The 24,253-nt window shown below is 37.3% G+C and overlaps 1 protein-coding gene across 2 annotated transcripts in view; it reads left to right on the top strand.

Moving 5' to 3' along the window:
- LOC121426226 (ankyrin-3-like) overlaps positions 1 to 22,437 on the top strand; it is a 33,002-nt gene extending 10,565 nt beyond the window's left edge. For both annotated transcript variants that reach the window (XM_041622447.1, XM_041622448.1), the window contains 5 exons: positions 16,585 to 16,636; positions 17,440 to 17,556; positions 18,888 to 18,986; positions 19,380 to 19,442; positions 21,204 to 22,437. In XM_041622447.1, the coding sequence (XP_041478381.1) occupies positions 16,585 to 16,636; positions 17,440 to 17,556; positions 18,888 to 18,986; positions 19,380 to 19,442; positions 21,204 to 21,364 (492 nt within the window). In that variant the 3' untranslated portion in view covers positions 21,365 to 22,437. The remainder of the gene's footprint in view (positions 1 to 16,584; positions 16,637 to 17,439; positions 17,557 to 18,887; positions 18,987 to 19,379; positions 19,443 to 21,203) is intronic.
- The last annotated feature ends 1,816 nt before the right edge of the window (positions 22,438 to 24,253 follow it).

The raw sequence follows: 24,253 nt of genomic DNA, 5'->3' as shown, positions 1-24,253 counted from the left end.
GTATACCATTCGCGTACCATTCACTTTACACCATTCGCGTACCATTCACCGTACACCATTCGCCGTACACCATTCGTGTACCATTCACCGCTCACCATACACCATTCAACTACCATTCGTCGTACGTACACCATTCGCGTACCATTCACTGTACACCATTCACCGTACACCATTCGTGTACCATTCACTGCTCACCATACACCATTCAACTACCATTCGTCGTACACCACACACCGTTCACCATTGATTGACCATTCACTTTACACCATTCTCTACCATACACCGTATACCATTGACCTACCATTTACAGTGCACCATTGGCCTACCATACACCATTGAACTACTATTCACCGTACACCATAGGCTTACCATACACCATTGGCTTACCATACACTGTACACCATTGACCTACCATTTACCATACAACACTGTCATACACACTATACTATTAGTCAACCATTCAAATAACATCATTGGTCATACACTATAGACCACAAGTGTAAATTCAATGGTAGACCAATGGTTTACACTGAATGGTAGACAGTAGAACAACGATGTGCAATGTATAGTAGGCCAATAAAGTACAGTGAATGGTAGACCAATGGTGAACAGCATATCTCTGGGGTTAATGGTAGGCTTAATAATGGAATAAGTATACACAAGAAAAAAATGAAAACAGTTACTTATTTCAAGAACGTCAATAAAATGTTTTTACTATAAGAAGTTTAAGTACAGCATAAATGGCACAGAGTATTCACAAGTATAGACTTTATAATAAAGCACATAAGTTATTAATATATATGACTTAGCTACTCGTTGATATCTATACTCTGTCAATCTTGTTATCTAAAAATAAACATGCATCAAGACAGAGTTTGATTGAAAAAACACAACAAATGAAGACTAACATTTCCAAGAATAAACCTGTTCTCTCATATTGCTTTTTACATGGATTGAGTACTTGGCAAAACCACTGTTCTGCATACAAACCTGATACTTGTAATACAATAAACTTGATGTTAAATCTGTTATGTGTAATTGCTTTCAACGACATTAATACACATTTTTACTAATAAGTTCAAGTACAAAAGAGTATTGACAGGTATGGCATAAAAGCACCATATTATGAATACATGTGACTGTGCGACTCCACAAGAGATCAATGATTGCACTCCACATAAATATTATGTTAATCTTCCTATAAACAAATTTACATGTAAGACAGAGTTTGGACAACAAACTAATGAACACCAAATTTCGAAGATTAAACTCAAAATGTGTGATAGCCTTCACATGGCCAAATGAATAAAGTGTACCACACCTAGAAGAAATGAAATATCCCCAAAAGGGGGGAAAATAGTACCCCCAAATTGGTCTCTTTTTTTCTTTTCACCTAAAAAGATATATCAATGGCATGTTTCTACATAGAATTGTTAAAAGGTATTACCCGCCTAAGTATCCAGAATCCCGGATAACTGTAGAAACAGACGCGATGCGGTTTATTGATAAATTGCATCGCACAAAATACGGTTTCTCAACCATCTCTCTGAGAGGTGGTTATTGCCATGTTAATCCGTTTAAATTTTTTGTAAAAACATGGGGCAAAATAGCATACGTGTCTGGCTTAAGTGCGTGAACCAAGAAGTGCGATCTCACAGTATACATATATTCTGGCCGGTTTTTATCTCGCCAGCTGATCGCGAAACGTGTGTACCTGTTACAATGAGTGAGATCTACCATGAATTTTGAAAATTTTCCTAACGAGATGCAATTTTTGACATACCAAAATGCAATGTGAGGTTATAGGTTGAATTTTCCAATTTTCCGATTTCCGCCGTATTTGCGACGCGAAATGCAAGTTAATCAGATTATTCAGTCTGTAGAAAGAGGTTGGTTTAAGAACGATAAGGTTATTCGAGTCCGGAAAAGATAAACTGTTTTTAATGATTTAATGTACAAACACGCCAAAGGTTTATCATAAATACAATAATGATACATTAAGAAATAAATAATATATCACACATAGAAAAAAAAATATAATGAAAATAGGGAAAGAAAATTATTCAATTTGGAACACTAAAAAACAGAAGAAAAATAGAGACCTTTTTTGCAAAAAATATAGAAAATAATATATACAAGATACCCACTTATTTCTTTCTATTTTTGTTGTGTTAAATCAGATGAATACTCAACTATGTGTGAGAAATAATATGATTATTGTCTTACACAGTAAATCAGTAGTCAATCGTAATTTTTTACAACCGAGCTTGGACAAAATTTAAATTCATATAATACAAAAATATATATAAATTGTGATCTTGTATATTCATGAGAACTTGCAGAGAACAGTTTTACCAAAAAATAACAACTTTAATTCGTCAAAACTTTGTTAATCCTCAACAAATTTTTATGAAATTTTCAGTGTTTTTTGTTGTCTGATGTACACTTTGAATTATATCACATAGCTTTCAGTCTCGAGTACCTCTAGCCCTTCAATCAAATTGGTTGGACGACCGGTTACATTTTACATATAACATAGTTATAAGGAGAATGAAGGGGACCATAGAAAGAAAGCATGAGAAAAGGGGAGATTTTGGTAGGGAGAGAATGAATCAGAAAAGGATCATGCTGAAAATTTCATTAAAATCTGATAACAAAGTTATTGAATTTGAACAACATTTTGGTAAAAAATTAACCCAATGTACACATGATCGTCAGGAATATTTGTTAGGCTTATTCTATAAAATGAAATAATTATTTCATATTTTCATACATGTGTGTATGATATGTCCCAAGTATCATATCATTATTTCCAGCAATGCATATCTTCACATTAAAGGTAAAGTCCACCACAGAAAAGGTTGTTTTGAATCAAAAGAGAATATCAGGCAAGCATCATGCAAAAATATTTCATCTAAATCGGATGCAAAATAAGAAAGTCATGACATTTTGAAATTTCGCCTATTTTTCACAAAATAGTTATATACACAATTTACCCACATGCATATGAGAGAATCGATGATGTCCCTCACTTTTTGTTTTGGTTTTCATTGTTTGAATTGTACAATATTTCAATTTTTACAGATTTGACAATAAAAAAATCAAAATAAAACTTTATTTCATAGGACAATGAGGAGAAAATTATAATATTTCATATTTAAAAAACAAAGAAAAGTGAATGAGTGATGTCATCAGTTCCCTCATTTGCATACCGACCTGGATGTGCATGTAACTATTAAGTGAAATTGAGCGAAACTTTAAAATGTCATGCCTTTCTTATTTTTCATCCGATTTTTATGTTTGATTTTTCTCTTTTTAATCAAATCAACTTTTTTGTTAGGGTGGACATGTCTTTGAAATAAATTTTCACTCCATTTTTTATAGTTCTCGGAGGACAAAATGTAAATTAGCGCGACTTCTTGTAATAAAATACAAGTGGGGATATGACATCAGCTGGTTAGTGGTTCTGACTCTCACCTTCCAAACAGAGGGTCGTGAATTTGAGTCCTAGCCATGGTGTGTTTTCCTTCAGCCCGAAATTCATCCACACTGTGCATCACTAGACCCAGATGAAGTGAATGGGTACCCGGCAGGATTAATTCCTTGAAGCTGTAATAAGAAATATTGGATGATAACAATGCAAAGGACAGTATATTAGCTAAGGGTTCAAAATATGAATGCTTGTCGTGTGTGTAAGCTTTCTTTAGAAGTTCATATATTTTTTTATATATCGAGAAATTTGCAGTATACTCTACCATTCAATTGAATGATACCAATTAACAAATATCAACAAAACATTTGGTAAAATATGATAAATAAATTAATGTTTAACCATAGATGGGTAGACAATAACCTATCTAATGGGAGGTTGCCCTAATGATGAAAAATACCAACAACAAAATACCTGGGGACAAATTGTCCACCCTTCCCCCCTCAGCCAACATACTGATATTTTTTCTGGGGGGGGGGTGTCAGAAAAGACTTGTGCTCCTCTAAATAGGGATGACATTTGTCCTTTCTCAGGATTTTTTACCATTCCTGACAAGGTTTTTTTTTCCAGCTATGCCACTGCAGGAATACAATCTGTTTTATCTCATGAAGCTTTGCAATTTTTTCTACTGAAGAAAATTCTTACACACCTACCTTTCATAAACTCCAATTGTTTCTTGTACATGGCACGTTTTCTGTGTTCAACACCCGTCGTGTCATTCCCAGATAAGGCTGGACCATCTACCTTATCATCCAGTGTATCCGTCGTCCAAACTTTGAAAATGAAATAAAATCAATTTGAGTGTTGTAAAATCTGCATGTATGTGCAGATACAAGCAAAAATAGAATACTAATATAGTAATAGAAAAAGAATGATCTTAGAACTTTAATGTTAAAGATATTTTTCATGGATCTCTGATTACCAGCCCAGAATTCAGGATAAAAATAAGGAAATGTGATAGTATTCAGCGTAGTTCAGACAAGGCTGTATTATAACTGTGCATGCTTTATACTAGTAAAAGCTAGGTCATCTGAAATCAAATGTCTATAGCAGCAATTTTCAAGAGGGTAATCGATGACATAAATTCCATTTTTCTGGTATTGACAACCGCAGAAGCAGATCCAAGAGGGCACATTTGACCTGTGCCCCCACCTTGAGAGCAATAGTCGATGTGTTTGATAAAAATGTGGCTTTCTTACACAAGTGTTCCCCCCCCCTTCGAAAGTTACAGCAAATATTTATATTAAAAATATTGTCTCATACAAGAGGATCTCTTTTTGGTTTGCTTGTTATTTAAAGTTTCCTTGGGAAAATGTGCCCCACTACCCCCTTTGAGAAATCATGGATCTGTTCATGGACAATCATATGCCAGTGGATGGACTCCAGACGTTTTTAGGCAAGTTTTGATCAGTAAATAAATAAAAACAGATAAAATGTGATCACAGGACAAACTTAACTTTAAAAAAGGATAAAATTTACTTTAAAAATTGATATGCCTAGCCCCATGAAAGGATCTAAGAATACCCTCCCGCACTAATGCAGTTTCACACCAGCCAACTCACAGTGAACAATTGTGTACAACGGATAGCGGAGCGTGAACGTAGTGGTCGTGTACATTTTTGCTTATTACATGACGTCATCCAGCCACTGCCGAGAACCAATTTATGAATGAAAATATAGTAAGCATGCGCAGTGCAAGCCTTTTGTTTCCCCACACAGAATTCCACCAAAACAAGTGTGCAATTCCCTATCACCTCGTACCAAAATCGACCTAGAATTTCAATTTCGCATATTTTATATGAATTATGAAAGGTATTCTCAGAGGATCTATTTTCTCACCGATACCGCACAGGTAAGCGAATTTCGAATACTTCTTGCTTTTCCATCAAAATTTTACGAATTAGCGTCTATATGTCATTGTGTTCCTTGGAATTTATAGAGTCTATCGCAACGTGCAAAAAGTCAATTGGCTTCCGGGTTTCAGAGCGTCGTGTGAATATGCATGAAATTGCAGAGTTTCGATAATTTTTGATCGATACCGGAGCGATCCGATCACGAACCAAGACCATTTACCGCGTACGCAACATGACCGGATATCGTTATCGCTATTTCCGCACGCAGTCCAAAGGAATTATTTTTGGGACCATGTGGTCATGACGTGATCTGCGCGATTGACCGATCAGCGGTCTTCGAATCGCTGTGCGGAGACGATCTATCCGTTGTACACAGTCTATGGACAATTGTTTGTTGTGCATGCAACTTCGAGCAAAACTCCCCACCAGAGTTGTCTACACACATTTTGAGATCAATATTCAATATGCCCACCACTTTTCAAAATATTGCGGATCGCTTGGATTCGCCGTCATGTTGATATGGACCGAAGTTATGCGATCAAAAGATTCGCATGCGGCATGCTGGCAGTTTGTTCGCCACATGTTAGCATGATTTGGTTGCTAACTTCAGTCCATATATATATTAAGGCGAATCCCAGCGATCCGCGAAGTGATGTCTATGGATTAGATCAACGACGTCGAGATCAAGACTAAATACAGCCATTCCCAATATTTTGAAAAGCGGTGGGTATATTAACATAGAAATGTGACTGAGAGACCTGTCATGACATTTGGGAACAAGTTTTGGTGATGAGGTATGCTGGTAATCGGCCGGTGCAAAACTGCATTAGCGCCAGTTTTCTCTGCATAATTATTGCAGCCTCTGTAGAAAAATTGAATAGGAATCGTTTGTCACTCCGTCCAGTCACAGTTCCACACACAAAGTGCACATTTTACCATTGAAATAGTATGTGCAATTACACAGCGACAAATTGTGTACAACGGATAGCGGAGCGTGAACGTAGCGGTCGTGTACATTTTTGCTTATTACATGACGTCATCCAGCCACTGCCGAGAACCAATTTATGAATGAAAATATAGTAAGCATGCGCAGTGCAAGCCTTTTATTTCCCCACACAGAATTCCACCAAAACAAGTGTGCAATTCTCTATCACCTCGTACCAAAATCGACCTAGAATTTCACTTTCGCATATTTTATATGAATTATGAAAGGTATTCTCGGAGGATCTATTTTCTCACCGATACCGCACAGGTAAGAGATTTTCGATTACTTTTTGCTTTTCCGTCAAAATCTTACAAATTAGCGTCTATATGTCATCGTGTTCGTTGGAATTTGTAGAGTCTATCGCAACGTGCACAAAGTCAATTGGCTTCCTGGTTTCGGAGCGTCGCGTGAATATGCATGAAATTGCAGAGTTTCGATAATTTTTGATCGATACCGGAGCGATCCGATTACGAACCATGACCATTTACCGCGTACACATCATGACCGGATATCGTTATCGCTATCGATACTTCCGCACGCAGTCCGAAGGAATTATTTTTCGGACCACGTGATCATGACGTGATCTGCGCGATTGACCAATCAGCGGTCTTCGAATCGCTGTGCGGAGCCAATCTATCCGTTGTACACAGTCTATGGACAGTTTGCCGTTGTGGTGTACAGTGTAGCTAAGTTATAGACCTGCGTAGCCTTTATCATTTTTTAAACTTTAGGACCCATGTTTCACCTCCATTTTATCTCATTTCAATACCAACATCTATCAACAACAAATTATAGGCCTAATTTCAAAGCAATATTTGTCGGCAAGTTTTCAATTTCAGTGAATTAACGTGTGCAGTAACGGTCTATTTCACAATTAAAACTTTGACAGTCTTGACATTAGCATTAACAAATCATTCATTCATGAATTCAATGTAGGCCTATTCAGAGATGGTTTTTGTAAAACATTGACAATAAACATCAGGCAATATGAGCGAATTACTATTCACTGCTCGCCGAGCTAAACTCTGCCAATACAAAGCATAAAAACCATAAGCACTCCCTATCGTCAAAGCCACGTCCGGCCCGTAGAGCAGCGGCCAGCGCCAACGGGGCAGTGACGGTGGCAGTGCAGTGGTCGTGCATGTCGTGGCAGTACAACGACATCTAACATTTTGAGACAATTTGAGAAATAAATCAAAGAAAATTGTTATAGAACTTACTGTTTAGCCTTCTACAAATGACTTTGAAGTCGCTGTCCGAATCTGACCCGTGTTCCTTTAGTTTTTGATGAATTATCGACGGACTTATCAACAGCAAAACGGTAGTAGGCCTACCGGTAGATCGAGTTTTCTTTTTCAAATATTGCACTTGGCGGTTAGACGTTCGCGCGTGCGTGCGAGAACAATACGTATTTATAATAGAGCTACCTGGCAAGCAGCCAAGCGGCCCTGCTCGCCAACACATATGGGGGGGATAAATTATGACCAAATCTGGGGGAGGGGACTTCTTCGCCAAGATAAATACACATCCCGATATGGGTGGGGGGGGGTGAATCAAACCCAAATCAGGGGTGTCTTCTTTTTCCTCTCGATTGGTTCGTGGTTGGAAACCATGATGGCGTGAGATCAATTTTTGCCACTGTTTCCCTTGGATCTTGGAATCTATGAAAAAAAGTTTTCGATCCCTTCATTTTTTTCCTTTTCTTTTCTTTTCTCTTCTTTTCTTTTTTTATTTGTGTGTCTTTTTTTCTTTTCTCCTCTGCCTTTTTCTTTTCTTGTTTTTTCCCTTTATATGTATATTTTACTCATTCCTCTTCCCTTCAATTTGCTTTTGTTTTGATTGAAATAGAGATTTCATTCAGTATATTTCTTTTCTGTTACATTGTACTATACCCTGTATGGCGGCAGGGAATTTTGATAGGGGTGGGGGAGCAAGACAATATGGATAAATCATTTCAATCAAGTAATCCCGTCCTATAGAATAGCTCTCCTCTTTATGAACGCCGTCCGTGAGAAAGAATAATTAGGGCCTAAAAATAGAATTAGAATTTTGAAAATATCATTTGTAAAAAAAAAAGAGAGGAATAATTCATGATTGGAAGCAGCTATAAGGTACAAATGGGTTCGGAGGGGGCTTTGGACGTTGCAGACTGACCATATCAGGGTTTGCGGATGGGAATTTGATATAGTTGGGGGACCAAGACAACCAACAGTGAATTCATTTTGAGCAAAATATGGGCCGCGGGCATTGCAAGAAACTTTCAATCGAACGAAAATCAATTTCACACTCCAAAATCAATTGAAAGTCATACTTTTCATTGCAAACTTGCAACTGATTTATGTGTTCTTCCTTCCATCAAAAAAATCCAAATTGATATGTTTTAGATAAAATTAATGTATATAACCTATAAATTTGTATCTTGGGATTAATTGCAAATATCTAAGTTTGGAACACTCCAGATATAGTTCTCTTCATAAAAAGCGGCCATAAATAAGCAAAATGATTATAAATTAAATAGAATAAAACTTTGAAAATAAAAATATGAAGAACGTAGTTTAAAATAAAAACGAACAGTATACGTATACCGTACGATAGAGGAGCTACATTCATGCCGTTCATTAATTTTGACTACCAAGAAACAAAAAGCGAAAGGAAACAAAGGGAAAAAGAGAGGATGGTGATCAATGTACAATTTTCTATTTAGCACGATACGCATCTTCTTCATGCTCCCTATAAAACGTGAATGTTTGAATTTCAAGATTTTAATGGTAAATGATTACAGGGAACTTTCGGGAGCGGCTGTGAAATGATTTGTCCGTTGGTATTAAGGTACAATTAAAACCCTTTTTTCTCAAATAAGATTTCATTGACCGATTGATTTTGATTTTGCACCCATTGCATCAGATTTAAATTTAGAAGGTAATATGTACAATCGTAAAATATACAAATTTATAGTATTGTATTATAACCACTGGATCAATTATATTTAAACACATATAGACCTTTTACTTAATAAGGACAAAGACAATTTAAAAGAATGCAAGAGACCATGTTTACCATCATGAGCGATTACACTTGATTAGGGGAAGCTGCTCGCATAAAAGTCACGACTCAAAAATTTTATTAACTCTAAATACTTTTAAATCTTTGATATATTTTCTTTAAATCTTCGAAATTATTATATTGGGTAATGCAATTGGGCATACCATTCTCCATTAACACAAATGACATTCATTAGGCACACACCACTAAGCCACTATGGCATTACAATTATCCAACAACTATCCAATGATTATACCACTAGGCACATACTACTAAGACACAATATATGGGCATATGGTATACCATTGATACCAATCATATCATTAGGCATATGCCACTGAGACTATTGGATATCACTGAGACACCATTGAGTATATGGTATACCATTCACCATACCAGTCATACCACTATAGCGGCACATACTACTGAGACACTATTGAATATCACTGAGACAACATTGTATACCACTGAGACACCATTGGGTGTATGGTATACCATTCATCATACCATTATAGAGGCACATACTACTGAGACACCATTGAATACCACTGAGACACCATTGGGTGTATGGTATACCATTCATCATACCATTATAGAGGCACATACTACTGAGACACCATTGACCACCACTGAGACACCATTGTATACCACTGAGACACAATTGTATACCACTGAGACACCATTGGTGTATGGTATACCATTCATCATACCATTATAGAGGCACATACTACTGAGACACCATTGAATACCACTGAGACACCATTGTACACCAATGAGACACCATTGGGTGTATGGTATACCAGTCAAACCATTAGAGGCACATAGTACTGAGACACTATTGAATACCACTGAGACACCATTGGGTGTATGGTATACCATTCATCATACCATTATAGAGGCACATACTACTGAGACACCATTGAATACCACTGAGACACCATTGTACACCACTGAGACACCATTGGGTGTATGGTATACCAGTCAAACCATTAGAGGCACATACTACTGAGACACCATTGACCACCACTGAGACACCATTGTATACCACTGAGACACCATTGTATACCACTGAGACACCATTGGGTGTATGGTATACCATTCATCATACCATTATAGAGGCACATACTACTGAGACACCATTGAATACCACTGAGACACCATTGTACACCACTGAGACACCATTGGGTGTATGGTATACCAGTCAAACCATTAGAGGCACATACTACTGAGACACTATTGAATACCACTGAGACACCATTGGGTGTATGGTATACCAATCATACTATTACAGGCACATACTACTGATACACCATTGAATACCACTGAGACACCATTGTATACCACTGAGACACCATTGGGTGTATGGTATACTATTCATCATACCAATCATACCATTACAAGCACATACCACTGAGACACCATTGAATACCACTGAGACACCGTTGGGTGTATGGTATACCATTCATCATACTAATCATACCATTAGACACATACCACTGAGACACCATTGGGTATATGGTATACCATTTACCATTGAATAAACTACCAATTACCATTAAGAACTTACCATTGAAACACCACTTAAATACCATTCGCGTACCATTTACCATTCAGACCACCATTCAACTACCATTCGGCACCATTCAAATACCATTGGCGATTTTTATAAGGGTCCTGGGATACGTCCTCGTCCACTACAGAGACACAAACAACATCAAACACTCCCGCACTTACCTCTTCTCTCCTGTAATATTTCTTCAGAAGGTTTGCGTGAAATGTCTTCGTCTTCCCGTCCAAATCGATTTTGTAGTCGAGAGGTCCTACCTTCTGCACCACCTGAAAGGTCCTTTCCAGTGCATCAACAACTTGTTGTTGTCGCTTGGAAGTAGAAGAAGAACTTCGTCGTCGACTTCAAATTTTCGCTCCTTGGCTTTCTTGTTGTACTGTCTTCTGTATGTCTCTGCTGATTTGCTGAGATTCTGCTGGGCAAGTTGACACGTCGACTCCAGCCTCTCCTTCAGATCCAGTACGTATTGGTAAGTAGTCTTGGTATCTGGCTCGTCAACCTCACCCGTCCAGAGCTCTTGAAGAATAGCAAGAGGCCTCGAACTGCTCTCCCATACAGGAGTTCAAAGGTGAGAAGCCTGTGCTCTCCTGCACTGAATCTCTGTAAGCAAACAAGAGGGGGTTAAGATACCTTTCCCAATCCTTGGGTCTTTCTTCACACATTTTGCGGAGCATGGACTTCAAGGTACCATTGAAGCGTTCAACTAGCCCATTGCAAGCAGGATGATAGGGTGTAGTAGTCATCTGCCGGATGGAGAGTAGACGACTCACTTCCTTCATCAGCTCTGATGTGAATTGGCTGCCACGGTCTGTCAACACCTCTCGTGGTATCCCTACCCTGGAGTAGATGTCCATCAGTGCCTCCGCAACCGTCTGTGCGTCAATACGGCGAAGCGCTACTGCTTCTGGGTAACGAGTAGCATAATCTACAACAGTTAGTATGAATCGGTTACCTTTACCACTAGCCGGCTCTATCGGTCCAACCAAGTCCGTCGCCACACGTCTGAAAGGTTCATCGATGAGAGGGGTTGATCCCAGAGGTACCTTCGTGACCTTTCCCTTCGGCGAAGTACGTTGACATGGCCCACATGACCGACAATACCGGACTACATCTGCATGCATACCTGGCCAGAAGAAATGCATCAAGATCTTTTCACAGGTCTTCTTATTCCCTAGATGACCACCTAGAATCGACTCATGAGCCAGTTTTAAGACTTGATTTCTGAACTTGGTGGGCACGACAACTTGTAACAGAACATCTGACCCTGGGGTTGCATCCATGTATTCCCTATAGAGTACATCCTTCTTAAAGAAAAAGCAAGATGAATTTCCACCCTTACTTATCTTCTTTTCTCCTTTCTCAGCGGCTTTCCTAGAGGCATCCAACGAGCTGTCTTCCTTCTGGGCCTGGATGAGATTATCCACTGACACCATGTCTTCTAGTGGCTTGGGTACAGGAAGAGGAGGCCTTGTCCGTCCCGCCTGCCGCTTCTGCCCTCTTGTCTCCACTGCACTGCCTTGATGATCTCCTGGCGTCCAGTCTCCTTCTGGATCAGCTGGTTGCCTCGCTCCAGGAATATTACCTAATACAAGATCATAAACAGGGGTTGGTACACATAGAGCTTCTACCTTACCCTTGAAGTATGGAGTATCTATGTCGATTTTGGCACGTCGGAAGTTTCTCAGCGTCCGGTCGACGAGCAAACATGTCAGCCTATCTCCAAAGAACTGCTCTTCACGCACCAACTCATATCGGACGATGACTGTTGTGCAACCACTGTCGCGAAGAACATCCACGGGCTTCCCATTCACCAATCCATCGACGACTGGCATCTCCACTTCTGATCCACTCGCCACTGCCGATAGTACCGGTAGAGTGTCACCAGATGCCAACTTCACTCCGCTTCCATCTTCTGTGAGATTCTCCTGCACGATTAGACTCAAACTCTTGTGGTTGAAGTGTCCGGCCATCTCTCTAGTGTCGGTAGGTCCTGCTGCAGCATCATCTCCAGCTGATGTGTCTTCTGCTGACCTGCCTGCGACAACACTGGCTCCCATCTCTCGACGACCTTTCTTGTTTGGACAATTAAAAGAGATATGTCCAAATTTATTACAATTGAAACACTTCTTGTCATCAAATTTGGACTTACCTGGTTTTTCAGCCTTAGTGTGACTAATTGCATTGTTATTACTCTTATTCACATTAGGATTTACATTTCTAGAACTGGACTGATGGGCTTTATTCATTCTCCTTATTCTCATATCTGCATGGGCTTCATTGAATTGATCAGCTAGATTTAGAACTTCCGACAGATTACAGGGGTGACGTTCCTTAATGAACATCAATAATTCTTTTCCACATGAATTATATACTTGCTCCTGGATGAGCAAACTCTTCAGACCTTCCATATTGTCATCATAAGAGCTTAGCTCAATCCAATGATTGAGATACTTCTCAATCCTGCAAGCGTACTGCACATAGGTCTCACCATTATTGAGTTTAGCGTACCTGAACTTAGTCCTATACCCTTCTTCTGTAAGATCATACCCTTTAAGAAGTGAGGATTTTACTGTTTCATACTCCTGAGCCTGGGACACTGTAAGTCTTGAAATTATATCAAGAGCCTTACCTGACATCAACGCACACAATGCAGGTGCCCATACTGACCTATCCCAACCCACAATTATGGCGTGTTTCTCAAATCTAGACAAATAACTATCTAAGTCATCCTTTCCTTCTTGAAAAACAGGGAGGGGCGGAATACTAGGCTTATGTGAATGCCCTGCACGTGAAACATTTTCTGTCCCATTATTTTTCCTTAACTCTTCAAGTTTAATCTGTTTATCTAATAACTCTGATTCTTTTTTCCTAGCTTCATCCTGTTGAGCTATTATATAAGATTCTGCCTTCCTAGCTTCAATCTCAGCACTCCTTGCTGCTGCTCTTTCATCTCTAGCTTCTCGCACACATCCATCAACATATGCTCTCAATTTATCACCCTCTAAACCAAACTTCTCTCCTTGTGCAATGAACTTGTCTCTCTCCATACTGTAGGCCACTCCACAGGTTTAGTTACAAACTTACCATATGCAGACAGTTTACGCAGCGCAATGAAGTCCCAATGCACACAGCACTGGCACATACAGGCGTACACGCAGTAAAGCCTCCTTGCCCTGACCTCCACATGCACCACTGTCTTCTACAACCTTGGACCTACAACAACTTTGTAAGAACAACCAAATGGAAAAGAGATCAAAATATCATTATCAGATCTACATACAAGTATAATTACAATCAATGATAACAATCATTTCATTATTAACCTAACCTATCAAATGGACAAGAGAGTCCCTTCGTGGTCGCCAAAATGTCAGATCTTGGGACTGAAATTCCCAGTCTGGTAATAGATTTGGTTCTGCTTGAAACGAAAGTAGTTACCACTTGCAATAATCACACAATCATTCAATATCTATATGTAACATAAATTTAATTCAGAGCTGGACCCGCTCTATAAATGTACATATAGTTAAAGAAATTGAATAATCAGAATTAAATCATGAATCACATGCATATCAACATAACATCAAACTGTATTCAGCAGTTAACATCAGCATGAATTAACCTATACTGAATATGTTGCAATATGTATCTAATGAGAGTGATTTATTTATATTTAATCAAGGCCTAATAATTCGGCATCCAAACGTGACAATATTCTTGGTTATTAATTCCACCAATTAAGTTTCATCAAAAGAGGGTTTATACTTGGATGAATACCTACACTGGACCGTAGTATATCTAATCTGGTTATAATTTATATAGTTCAGAATAAGGACCCCTTCGACATCGTCAGTGACTATCGTTGGTCCGATGAATATAGTCGTCTAAGAGCGAGCTGCGGTGGCTTCGACGACGCGAAGTAAAGCGAGCGAACTCTCGACGAAAAGCCAGTCCAGATTCGCGGACGAAATGATGGGGGCTGAGAGCCACAGTACGAAGATTGCTACGATGAATCACTAGTCACGAACTCTGAGTTCGAGGATGAAGTACGAGCCCAGCTCGTCCCTAAAGAGAGTAAATAAATAACCATCTCCTAATAGACAAGGTCCAGTAATAACACTATAAATGTTCACAGGTCAGTTAAGATATACTAGCTTGAATTCACTGAGCTACTTACGGAAAATAATGTAAAAACAAACTACGGTATCTTTTATCCCTAAATAGCAAAAGGAAATCTCTCTTCTCATAGAAGTATAACTTCTCAGTTCAATGAATATTTACATCAACTATATCATATACAACATCAATACACTGATCCTGGCTATTACTCTTGTTCAGTTCACAAGCCATATATCACATAACTATCAGTTTAAAATATATGGGAATCGTCATTGTCATTGAGCGTATAAACCAACAATTCTTCCATAATAAAATGTCTACTTTAATAACATTTAATTACTTCATCTTTATATCATTACTTCATGTATAGTTGGTTTCACAAATTTTCATCTATGAAATATGATTTACTATACAATACAACAAAGCATTTAATATTCTTTGCACTTAAGTGTTCAATACTCCAACATTAATCATAAGCAAAATAATTACTGAATTTCTGTTTTCTTTGAAAACACTAAGTTTTGCTTTTAATTACAATAATTAATTATACCAATAAAATAGTGAACTTACAGTTCTTTGGAACAGTCGTGCCTGGTGAGATGAGGGCAGATGTGGTGGCTTTACCTGGCCTGTGCTGCCTGGATCCAGCCTGCCAACGATGGGGATTAAGACTCCGCTGTGCCTGCACTACACAGCCTGCAACATACACCCAAAGTAATGGCCTACGAGAACCACACCCTCACACTCCGAGTTAAGACCAAATGTGGAAGGGTCTTCCTCTCCCGAGAATCAAACGATTTCTGATTTGCTTTTACTCAAACACCACTCCATCTTGACTCTCACAAAGACAAAGTCATTAACATTCTCAATATTCCTCTGCTTTACTCTTCCACGCTGAACATATCCAATTAAAACTACTTAACTATCCAAGCTTTAATTTCACCTATTCAAAACTCCCATCTCAAACATTCTCAACAGTCTTTTCCTCTCATACATAAAAACAAACATCTATAGAATTTTAGAGCCCCATTGAACTTAACTAAATATATCAAGTTAAATGACCTAATGCTCATGACCTAAGATTGTCAAGAAGTCAAAGTAAAATTCTAATCCTTACACCCCAGCAGGTTTGATCACTTACTTAAAGATACAGTTGATTGACTCTGGGGCTATGACAAGAGTCAACCACCCAAATTCCTTTTATTATATACAAGCTGAATGGTTACTAGGGGTTAACACTAAATAGACTTACAGTCGCATTGTGACAGCTGATACCTTTCAATAATTCTATGACAATGGCCAGGCTATTGCATCTTGCCTACATCTGGTGCTTCTCAGAGCAGTGCTAAAATTCTCTGACCCTTTCAGTGATTCTATTTTTGTGACTTACTAGTGGTCAGTAGTTCGCTGAAAGAGGTGCTGCTCTTATTTAGGAATAATGAATCGGTGTATGAATTTCTTAATCATTTGTTTGTGAAAACATTGGATGACGTTTTACTATTAAAAGTATGTTTCTGTTTTTTTGAAGTGTGCTTGCCTTGGAGGAAGTACAAGCCTTGTAAACTATTTTCTGAAAAGAGGTGAGTTTTTTTCAATAAAAAACATTTATCCTGCATAGGGTATTAGAAAAATACTAAGCCTCCCAGGAGTATGTTGTCTTCAGAATTTGCATAAAATTTTTTCGTTCAATCATTTCAATAATTCACTACATCTTTTCAAATATTTTTTCAAGAAAAATTACTTTTACATATTTGAACGAGGTCATCTTTAATTGAAACTTACTTGAAATCATGATGCATTTCCAAGAGCTTCTTAGTTTGAACGATGATGAAGAATGTGATTTCAGCCACAAAAACTCTGATTCATTCAAGTTTGCATTGCATTTCAGATGTGTATTTAATATTTCTTTGATTTTTTTCTCTGTATTGGGTATATACAGACACTTATGATTATTTAAATCTTGGCCCCAGCCTTGGCTTTAAATATCACAGTCAGAAATATAGGATGAGGGGGGGGGGGGCTTGCTCAAAACTGTGACCTCTGAATAAGTTTCACACTACATAGTAGCTGAATTAGCTCAGTCGGTAGAGCGGGATATTCTTATTCCGGTAACCCGGGTTCGATTCCCACTTGGTGCGCTAGTGCCCTTTGGTAAGGCATTAATCCTAAGTACCAGGTCCTTCGGAGAGGACCTTAAGCCATCGGTCCCAGGCCTAATCGGTCCTCTGGTTGCTTTCTTACACGCATTCATGATTTCTTAGCAATCACGTAAAAAATCACCCCAAAAATCACAAATACAGTATATGTCACAAGAGTCAATTATTATAAAATACCATGCATGTTCCCTTTAAGTTCACAGTTCTACATTTCTATTCTCTGCTAGGGGGTGATGTTACAAGCAGAAACGTCCATGGTGATAGTTGTCTTCATCTAGCTGTGTTCTCTACATCAGGATCAAGACATCCTACCAAACGACTGGTGGAGATTCTCCTTAAAAATGGTAAACCTCTTGTTTTTTCTAGCATGTGTGTTTAAAGACTTGCATGGGAAACAAATGGGAAGGGGACAGGGAGGACATGCATGCATGTATACTAGCTGACCTAATGGGGAGTGGGTTTATTGTAAAATTTTGTGACGTTTTTAGGGAAGTTATACCTCTATAGAGCTGGAAGTTACGGAACCAGCTTGTACAAGCATTTATGCAGAGTTGCCAACTTGTACTGATTTTCAGTAAAAAATTACTGAAAAAGTAAAAAGAATATTGATGATTTTCATGCATGGTACTGATTTCTAGAATTTCAGTTTTATGTGTTTTTCTGTGGTATTTGTTTGAAAATACAGACTTTCATCTTTTTTAAATGATGAGTATAGTTGCAAAAGGGGTTAGGTCCACTTCGGACCATTCTGAGAAAAGTCATATTTTTATTCTCACTTATTGCAATATTCTTATGAGAAACTATTTTGTCATGTGAACATAGAATTGGGTATAAAAGAAATCTACCTGTCTTCAATTTTTTTCTATACATTTAAAAATAAATTATCATTGTTGACCTACCACCTTTTGCATGCAAACTGATATGAATCCAATCTCTTTTGATTAAAAAAGTGATTTTTCTTTGCCACTTTCATTCACATTTTCATTTGAATTTCAAATTTTCTTTGGTATCATCAGAGTGACTAAGAATCTAGAGACAGAAAACAATAAAATTTGTGAAAAAAATGGACCTAACCCGCTTTGACAAATGAGTTATTCAGAAGAGTTTTGTTGCGAAAGGGGTTAGGTCCACTTCAAGAAAAAAATCTTTTTTTTCTCCCATATTGCAATATCCTTATATGTGGAACTGAATTTTCATTATACCCTACCACAAGAACATTAAATTTGGTATCAAAAGAAATCTACCTGTCTTCACACTTTTGAATATATTCTTTTCCCACAAAAATTCTGTTTGGACCTAACCCCTTTTGCAACTAAACTGAAATGGACCTACATGTAACCCCTTTTGAAAAAAAGTGAATTTTCTTTGCCATTTTAGTTCACTTTTTAATAGGAATTCCAACTTTTCTTTGGTATCATCTTATAGAGCTACTAAAAATCTACACATTCAGACATAAAAATCAAATTTCATGAAAAATAGACATAACCCCTTTTGCAAGTGAGCTCAAATACTGAAATGTTCATGTTCAGGTTGGCAGCTCTGATTATGCATCCTTTCACCCCTTCGCGTTTACAGTGTCAGTGATTTTGTTTGTATATATATGTTTTTTAATTGTGGAAATAAATTTTTGAATTGAATAGAATGTTTGAAATTTATTTCATGATATTTTCAACAGGGGCAGATCCAAATTGCCAGAACACCAAAGGAGACACCCCCTTGCACATTGCAGGCATGACTAACGATACAGACATGATCCAGCTTCTCATGCTGTATGGTAAGATGGACAATTCCATAACATTTGCGCCAGCCATGATTGCTCCCCTATAAATTGCTTACACTACACTGTAAAATATGTAGTGCTAGTTTAGCACTTACAGTGCTTGTATAGTGACTGCTGTACTACGAGTGCTGATTTTCTAGTTCAAATTTAACTTCATTTTTTACAGTGTAATTGAATGACTAACTTCAACCCTGGATTTTACACTCAACCCTACACTTAACCCTTAACCTATTAAAACATAAAAGCTTATTGCAATCTATTTTCAATGTCGTACCATTTAGTCGGTTTGGAGTAAGTTTTGTTGGAGTGACTGTAGCAATAGACCAGGGCTTGAGTTAGACAAAAGTTTTAAAAATGGATATATATATTTTTTTTTATTCATTTCAGGTGCAAATCCTTCAATCAGCAACTTTGATGGCATTCTACCAATTCACATTGCAGCAAATGCAGGTAATAACATTCATTACAATTCTCTGAGATGCAGTGTACTCTAAAACCTGTTTTAAGATTTGGAACATTTAAGGATGTAGTTCATAGTCCAATGAAATTAGATATAAACACAACAAAAAAAGTAAGTCCCCCCTAAATCAGATTGCTGTAACTTTTGAACTGAATAATTTTGAAACATGATATTTCGTTGGTGATTTTTTTACACTCATTAAACAACTCCTGGGGCAGAATGAGATTGATCGGTTGAGTCATGCATGAGTAATCAAAGATTGAATTAGAAATGACATTTTTGAAAGTCACAAATTTTTAGATTGTGTAAATACCCCGGGGGGGGGGGGGCCACTTACATTGACGAGTGGATACCATGCGCGACCAAAAAAAACACGTAAAAAGGATGTCTTTTTCACGATAGGGCACGTTACGTACGTAACGTGATAAGGGTGTCAGAAACACAAAAATAATGAAAAAAGGGTATCTATTTCGCTAGGAAGATTACGTGTTTAGGGTCGAATTTGCGGGGATGATAAAATATTAATATGTTTTGTAAAGGATGTCCTTTTTGCCCCAACACTTCGTGTTTAGAGTCCGATTTGCGCGAGGTGTAGAAGGTGGGGTCGTACTAAACCAAATAAGGTAAAGCCGACGACCGAAGGACCCGTAACAATAAAACATTCCTATACTTGTTTAGGGGTTCATTTCAGGGAATATTTGCCAAGAGTATCGTTTTGTTTCCAATACTTGTTAAGGGTAGGGTTTCACACGCCAATACTTGTTAAGGGGTGCATTTTCAGAATATGGAAATTACGTGTTTAGGGTGCTTTTCGAGACCCCATGGTCACTCATGGTATCCACTCGTGAATGGAAGTGCCCCCCCCCCCCCGGTAAATACAAACTTGGGCAAAAGTTGTTTTAGGTGAATCTTATGGTGTTAATGCTGTTTTACTATCCATCATTTAGCCAAATTTTGATATTGTATGTTTCTGTTTTGGTGAGCACAATGTTTTGTGACGTATCATCAAAGGGGTCTATGGCAGTATCCCCTACAGCCTTCAGGCTCATTTTCGATCAAATGCCGGGATCATGCCCGTATTTCACTTGCAAAATTGGATTTGAGATTCTCTTATTTTGCATTCGTGCAAAGTCTATGGGAAATATTCTAGCTCAAACGGTTAGGCGCCAGACTTGCATCTCATTCAGTCATGCAGGCAGGGGTTCTAGTCCAAGGGTAGCTTATAAAACTACCTACACGCTCATGTAGAAATATATTAAAAACTTGCATTGGATCGGAAATAATGGATGTTAGTTTAAGGGGGGACTTACTTTTTTGTTGTGTATATTTTGATGAATATGTGTGAAAGAGAGATGCAATCTAAAGACCTGATATCTATGGTTAGAAATAGCAATCAGAATACTATGAATTAATAAAATGGGGTCTTGACAAAACTTATTTCCTTTTGGTATAAAACCGTTTTTCAAGCATTTTAAGAAAAATTAATTATTGGTAAGTCTTCAACTAGAAGTTAATTTGAATGAAAAGAAAATGAAATGACAAATACGCTGAAAATGTCATTAAAATCAGATGTACAAGAAGATCATGACACATTTTAAAGTTGTGATTAATTTCACAAGACACAAGTCATTCTGAGCCATCAAGATCTATAATTTACCGTGAACCTTCTGAATAGAGTCAGGATTTAATCCAGAATAAAATCTAAGATTCTGTTACAAATGACAAACCTATACCATCAATTTATTTTTCAGGTTACATGTCAGCTGCCAAGCTTCTGATGGTTAAACTTGAGAACAACAATGAATGGAAAGAAGGGGATACCCCTCCCAAAGTCACAATTGGTCTCCTTAGTCCAGAGAAAGCTCACCTTGTCCTGTCCTCCAGGCCAAGAAAGATTGCCTACTCTACCTGAATATCACTTCGAAAGAATGCCGCAGTGGAATAATGGCCCTAACTCTTGGAAGTTTTTGAAATGTCACTTGAAGGACCAAGTTCATGAAACTTGGGACATAAGGGTAATCAAGTACAGAACTACTGAATATCCTGTAATGAAGTATTTAATCACTATTTCAGGTGACTAGGCAAACTATCACTTTCTCGGCAAGCTGGATATACTCGCTATCTTTCATCAACTTCGCTTCGGAAAGATAGCTACATCCAGCTTGCGTCAAAAGTGATAGTTTGCCGATCACCTTCACCAACGGTGATTATTTGCTCATTGATATTTTCTTGATGCCATATTAGAGTACATAGAATGAATATGATCTTTTATTATGACTTCATGATGATTTTCATATAAATTTGTTACGTAGTGCATGTATACAGAAAACATATTTATTCAAAGTTTATCATTCATATTTATATGTACGTGTAAAATGATGCCATTGTATGCTTTTTCAAGACTTCATTAGAATTTTCGTGTAATATTGGTAACATAGATATGTTCTTATATAGAAAAAAATATTTATTCTAAGTTTATCGTTTATATCTAAGGTGATTGAAAGTTAATATTGTCTTGATGACACAGAAGAGTATAAAAGTATGAATATAATGTTATGTACAGTATATTACACATATATTACATGATTACCTTCACCAACGGTGATTATTTGCTTATTAATATTTTCTTCTTGCCATGTTGGTGTACATAGTAATCTGAATATGTTCTTTTATTATGACTTCATGATAAATTTGTTACATGGTGTATATATGTACATAGAAAACAGATTTGTTCAAAGTTTATCATTTATATTTAAATATACATGTAAGTTGATGCCATTGTATGTTTTTATCAAGACTTCATGAGCATTTTCATGAAATATTGTTACATAGTCTATGTATGTATGTATATATAACAAAATATTTATTCAAAGTTTATCTTTTATATCTAAGGTGATTGAAAGTTAAAGGGGATTCCAAACCAAATAAAAATTTATTTTTAGAGGAAAAGAAAAATCAGATCAGTTGATAGGTGAAAGTTTGAATATCGGACAAACAATAAGAAAATTATGAATTTTTAAAAGTTGTACAAATTGGTAATCACTATACCCATGGAGACTTCAAATTGACCGCATATGTGATGTCATAGTGATGTGTTTAAAGGCAAGGACTACTCATCCATGTACTCCAATACAAGAAACAGCTGAAATGTTGTTTTTTTTTTCAAAAATTTTACTTCAAATTGTATTTTACTTTCATGAGGACATGAAACAATATACTACCTGGGGGGTGTTTCACAAAGATTTAAGTATGACTTAGAGTCGCACTTAAATGTCTAGTTGTGCGCAGTATAAAAGGCATAACAGCATTGGTCAGATCATGCCAAGCTGACGCGCACTACTGCGTATTGATCAATAAGATTGCGCGTTGCATATTGTGTACGCGTCGACATTTAAGTGCGACCTAAGTCATACTTAAATCTTTGTGAAACACCACCTGGTCACATTTAGATTAAAGCCCCAGGGGGAGGGGGTACTTCCAAGAAAACCACAAATCCCTGATAAAGTACATGGCCTATGGGAAAGTTGTCCTTGCCAATTTGAAATCTACATAGTATTTGGGATCTCAATTTCAAAGCAGCCATAACTTTTTTAGTGCTTGTGTGATTTCTTTCAAACTTTCACCATTCTGTTTCATTTATTTTTCTCCTTTCCAAAACATTTTATAACTAGGGCTGGATTCTCGTTTTATATTGTCTTATGACGACATTAAAGATTATTCATGGTATGAACATAATGTCATGTCCAGTATATAGTACATCCTCTGGAGTTAAATATACCACGATATATGAATAGGTTTGTATCTCGGGGGGCACTTACATTGATGAGTGGATACTATGCGGGACTAATAAAACATGTAAAAAGAATGTCTTTTTTAAGATAGGGCACGTTATGTACGTACAGAACAATAAGGGTGTCAAAAAACACTAAAATATTGAAAAAAGGGTATCTATTTTTGCTAGGAAGGCTACGTGTTTAGGGTCAAATTTGCGAGGGTATAAAAATTTAAGACTAAAATGTTTTAAAAAGGATGTACTTTCAGCCCCAAGAGTCGACATGTTTAGAGTACGAGATGTGGGAGGTGGGGCTGTACTAAACCCAATGATGTAGGTAAAGGTATGATTGATGTCTGTGACATAACAAATTAAATATTTCTGTACTTGTTTAGGGGTTCAATTCAGGGAATACTTGCCAATAATATTGTTTTGTTTCCAAAATTTGTTAAGGGTAGGGTTTCACAAACCAATACGTATTAAGGGGTGCATTTTCAGAATATGGAAAATACGTGTTTAGGGTGCTTTTCGAGACCCCATGGTCACGCATGGTATCCATTCGTCAATGGAAGTGGCCCCTCCGGGGGGAATATGTACTAACAAAATCCATTAAGAAATTGCTGGTATATCCTTTGATTGTGACCATATAACAAATTGGGCAGTAGCAAGGAGACCAATCAGACACTTTCTATTATACATATATGTAAAGATACATGCACTCCAAAAGCCACACATTTGAAAAAACTCCATAAAATAGTGTTGCTCCTTCTTTATTCAACAAAAATAATGATAAGCACAACATGTTGACATTGCATCGAGATCAACTACTTTGCATTCTTCTAGAAGAAGATAATCGTTACTCCTTTGGTATACAAGAGGCAAATTCACAGACATGGATATTTATATCAACTAAATGAATGGAAAATTAACCCTTTTAACAGTGTTGAACCTGGAAGTTCTATTATGTTATGCAATTTGATATATTTCCCTTTTCTGCATGTACTTGTATGTTACACCAGGTTCTACAAT

The sequence above is a fragment of the Lytechinus variegatus genome, chromosome 13 (genome assembly GCF_018143015.1).
Source record: "Lytechinus variegatus isolate NC3 chromosome 13, Lvar_3.0, whole genome shotgun sequence".
Lineage (NCBI taxonomy): Eukaryota > Metazoa > Echinodermata > Echinoidea > Temnopleuroida > Toxopneustidae > Lytechinus > Lytechinus variegatus.
The sequence above is the reverse complement of the archived record's forward strand: the minus strand, read 5'-3'. Positions and strand labels throughout refer to the sequence as shown.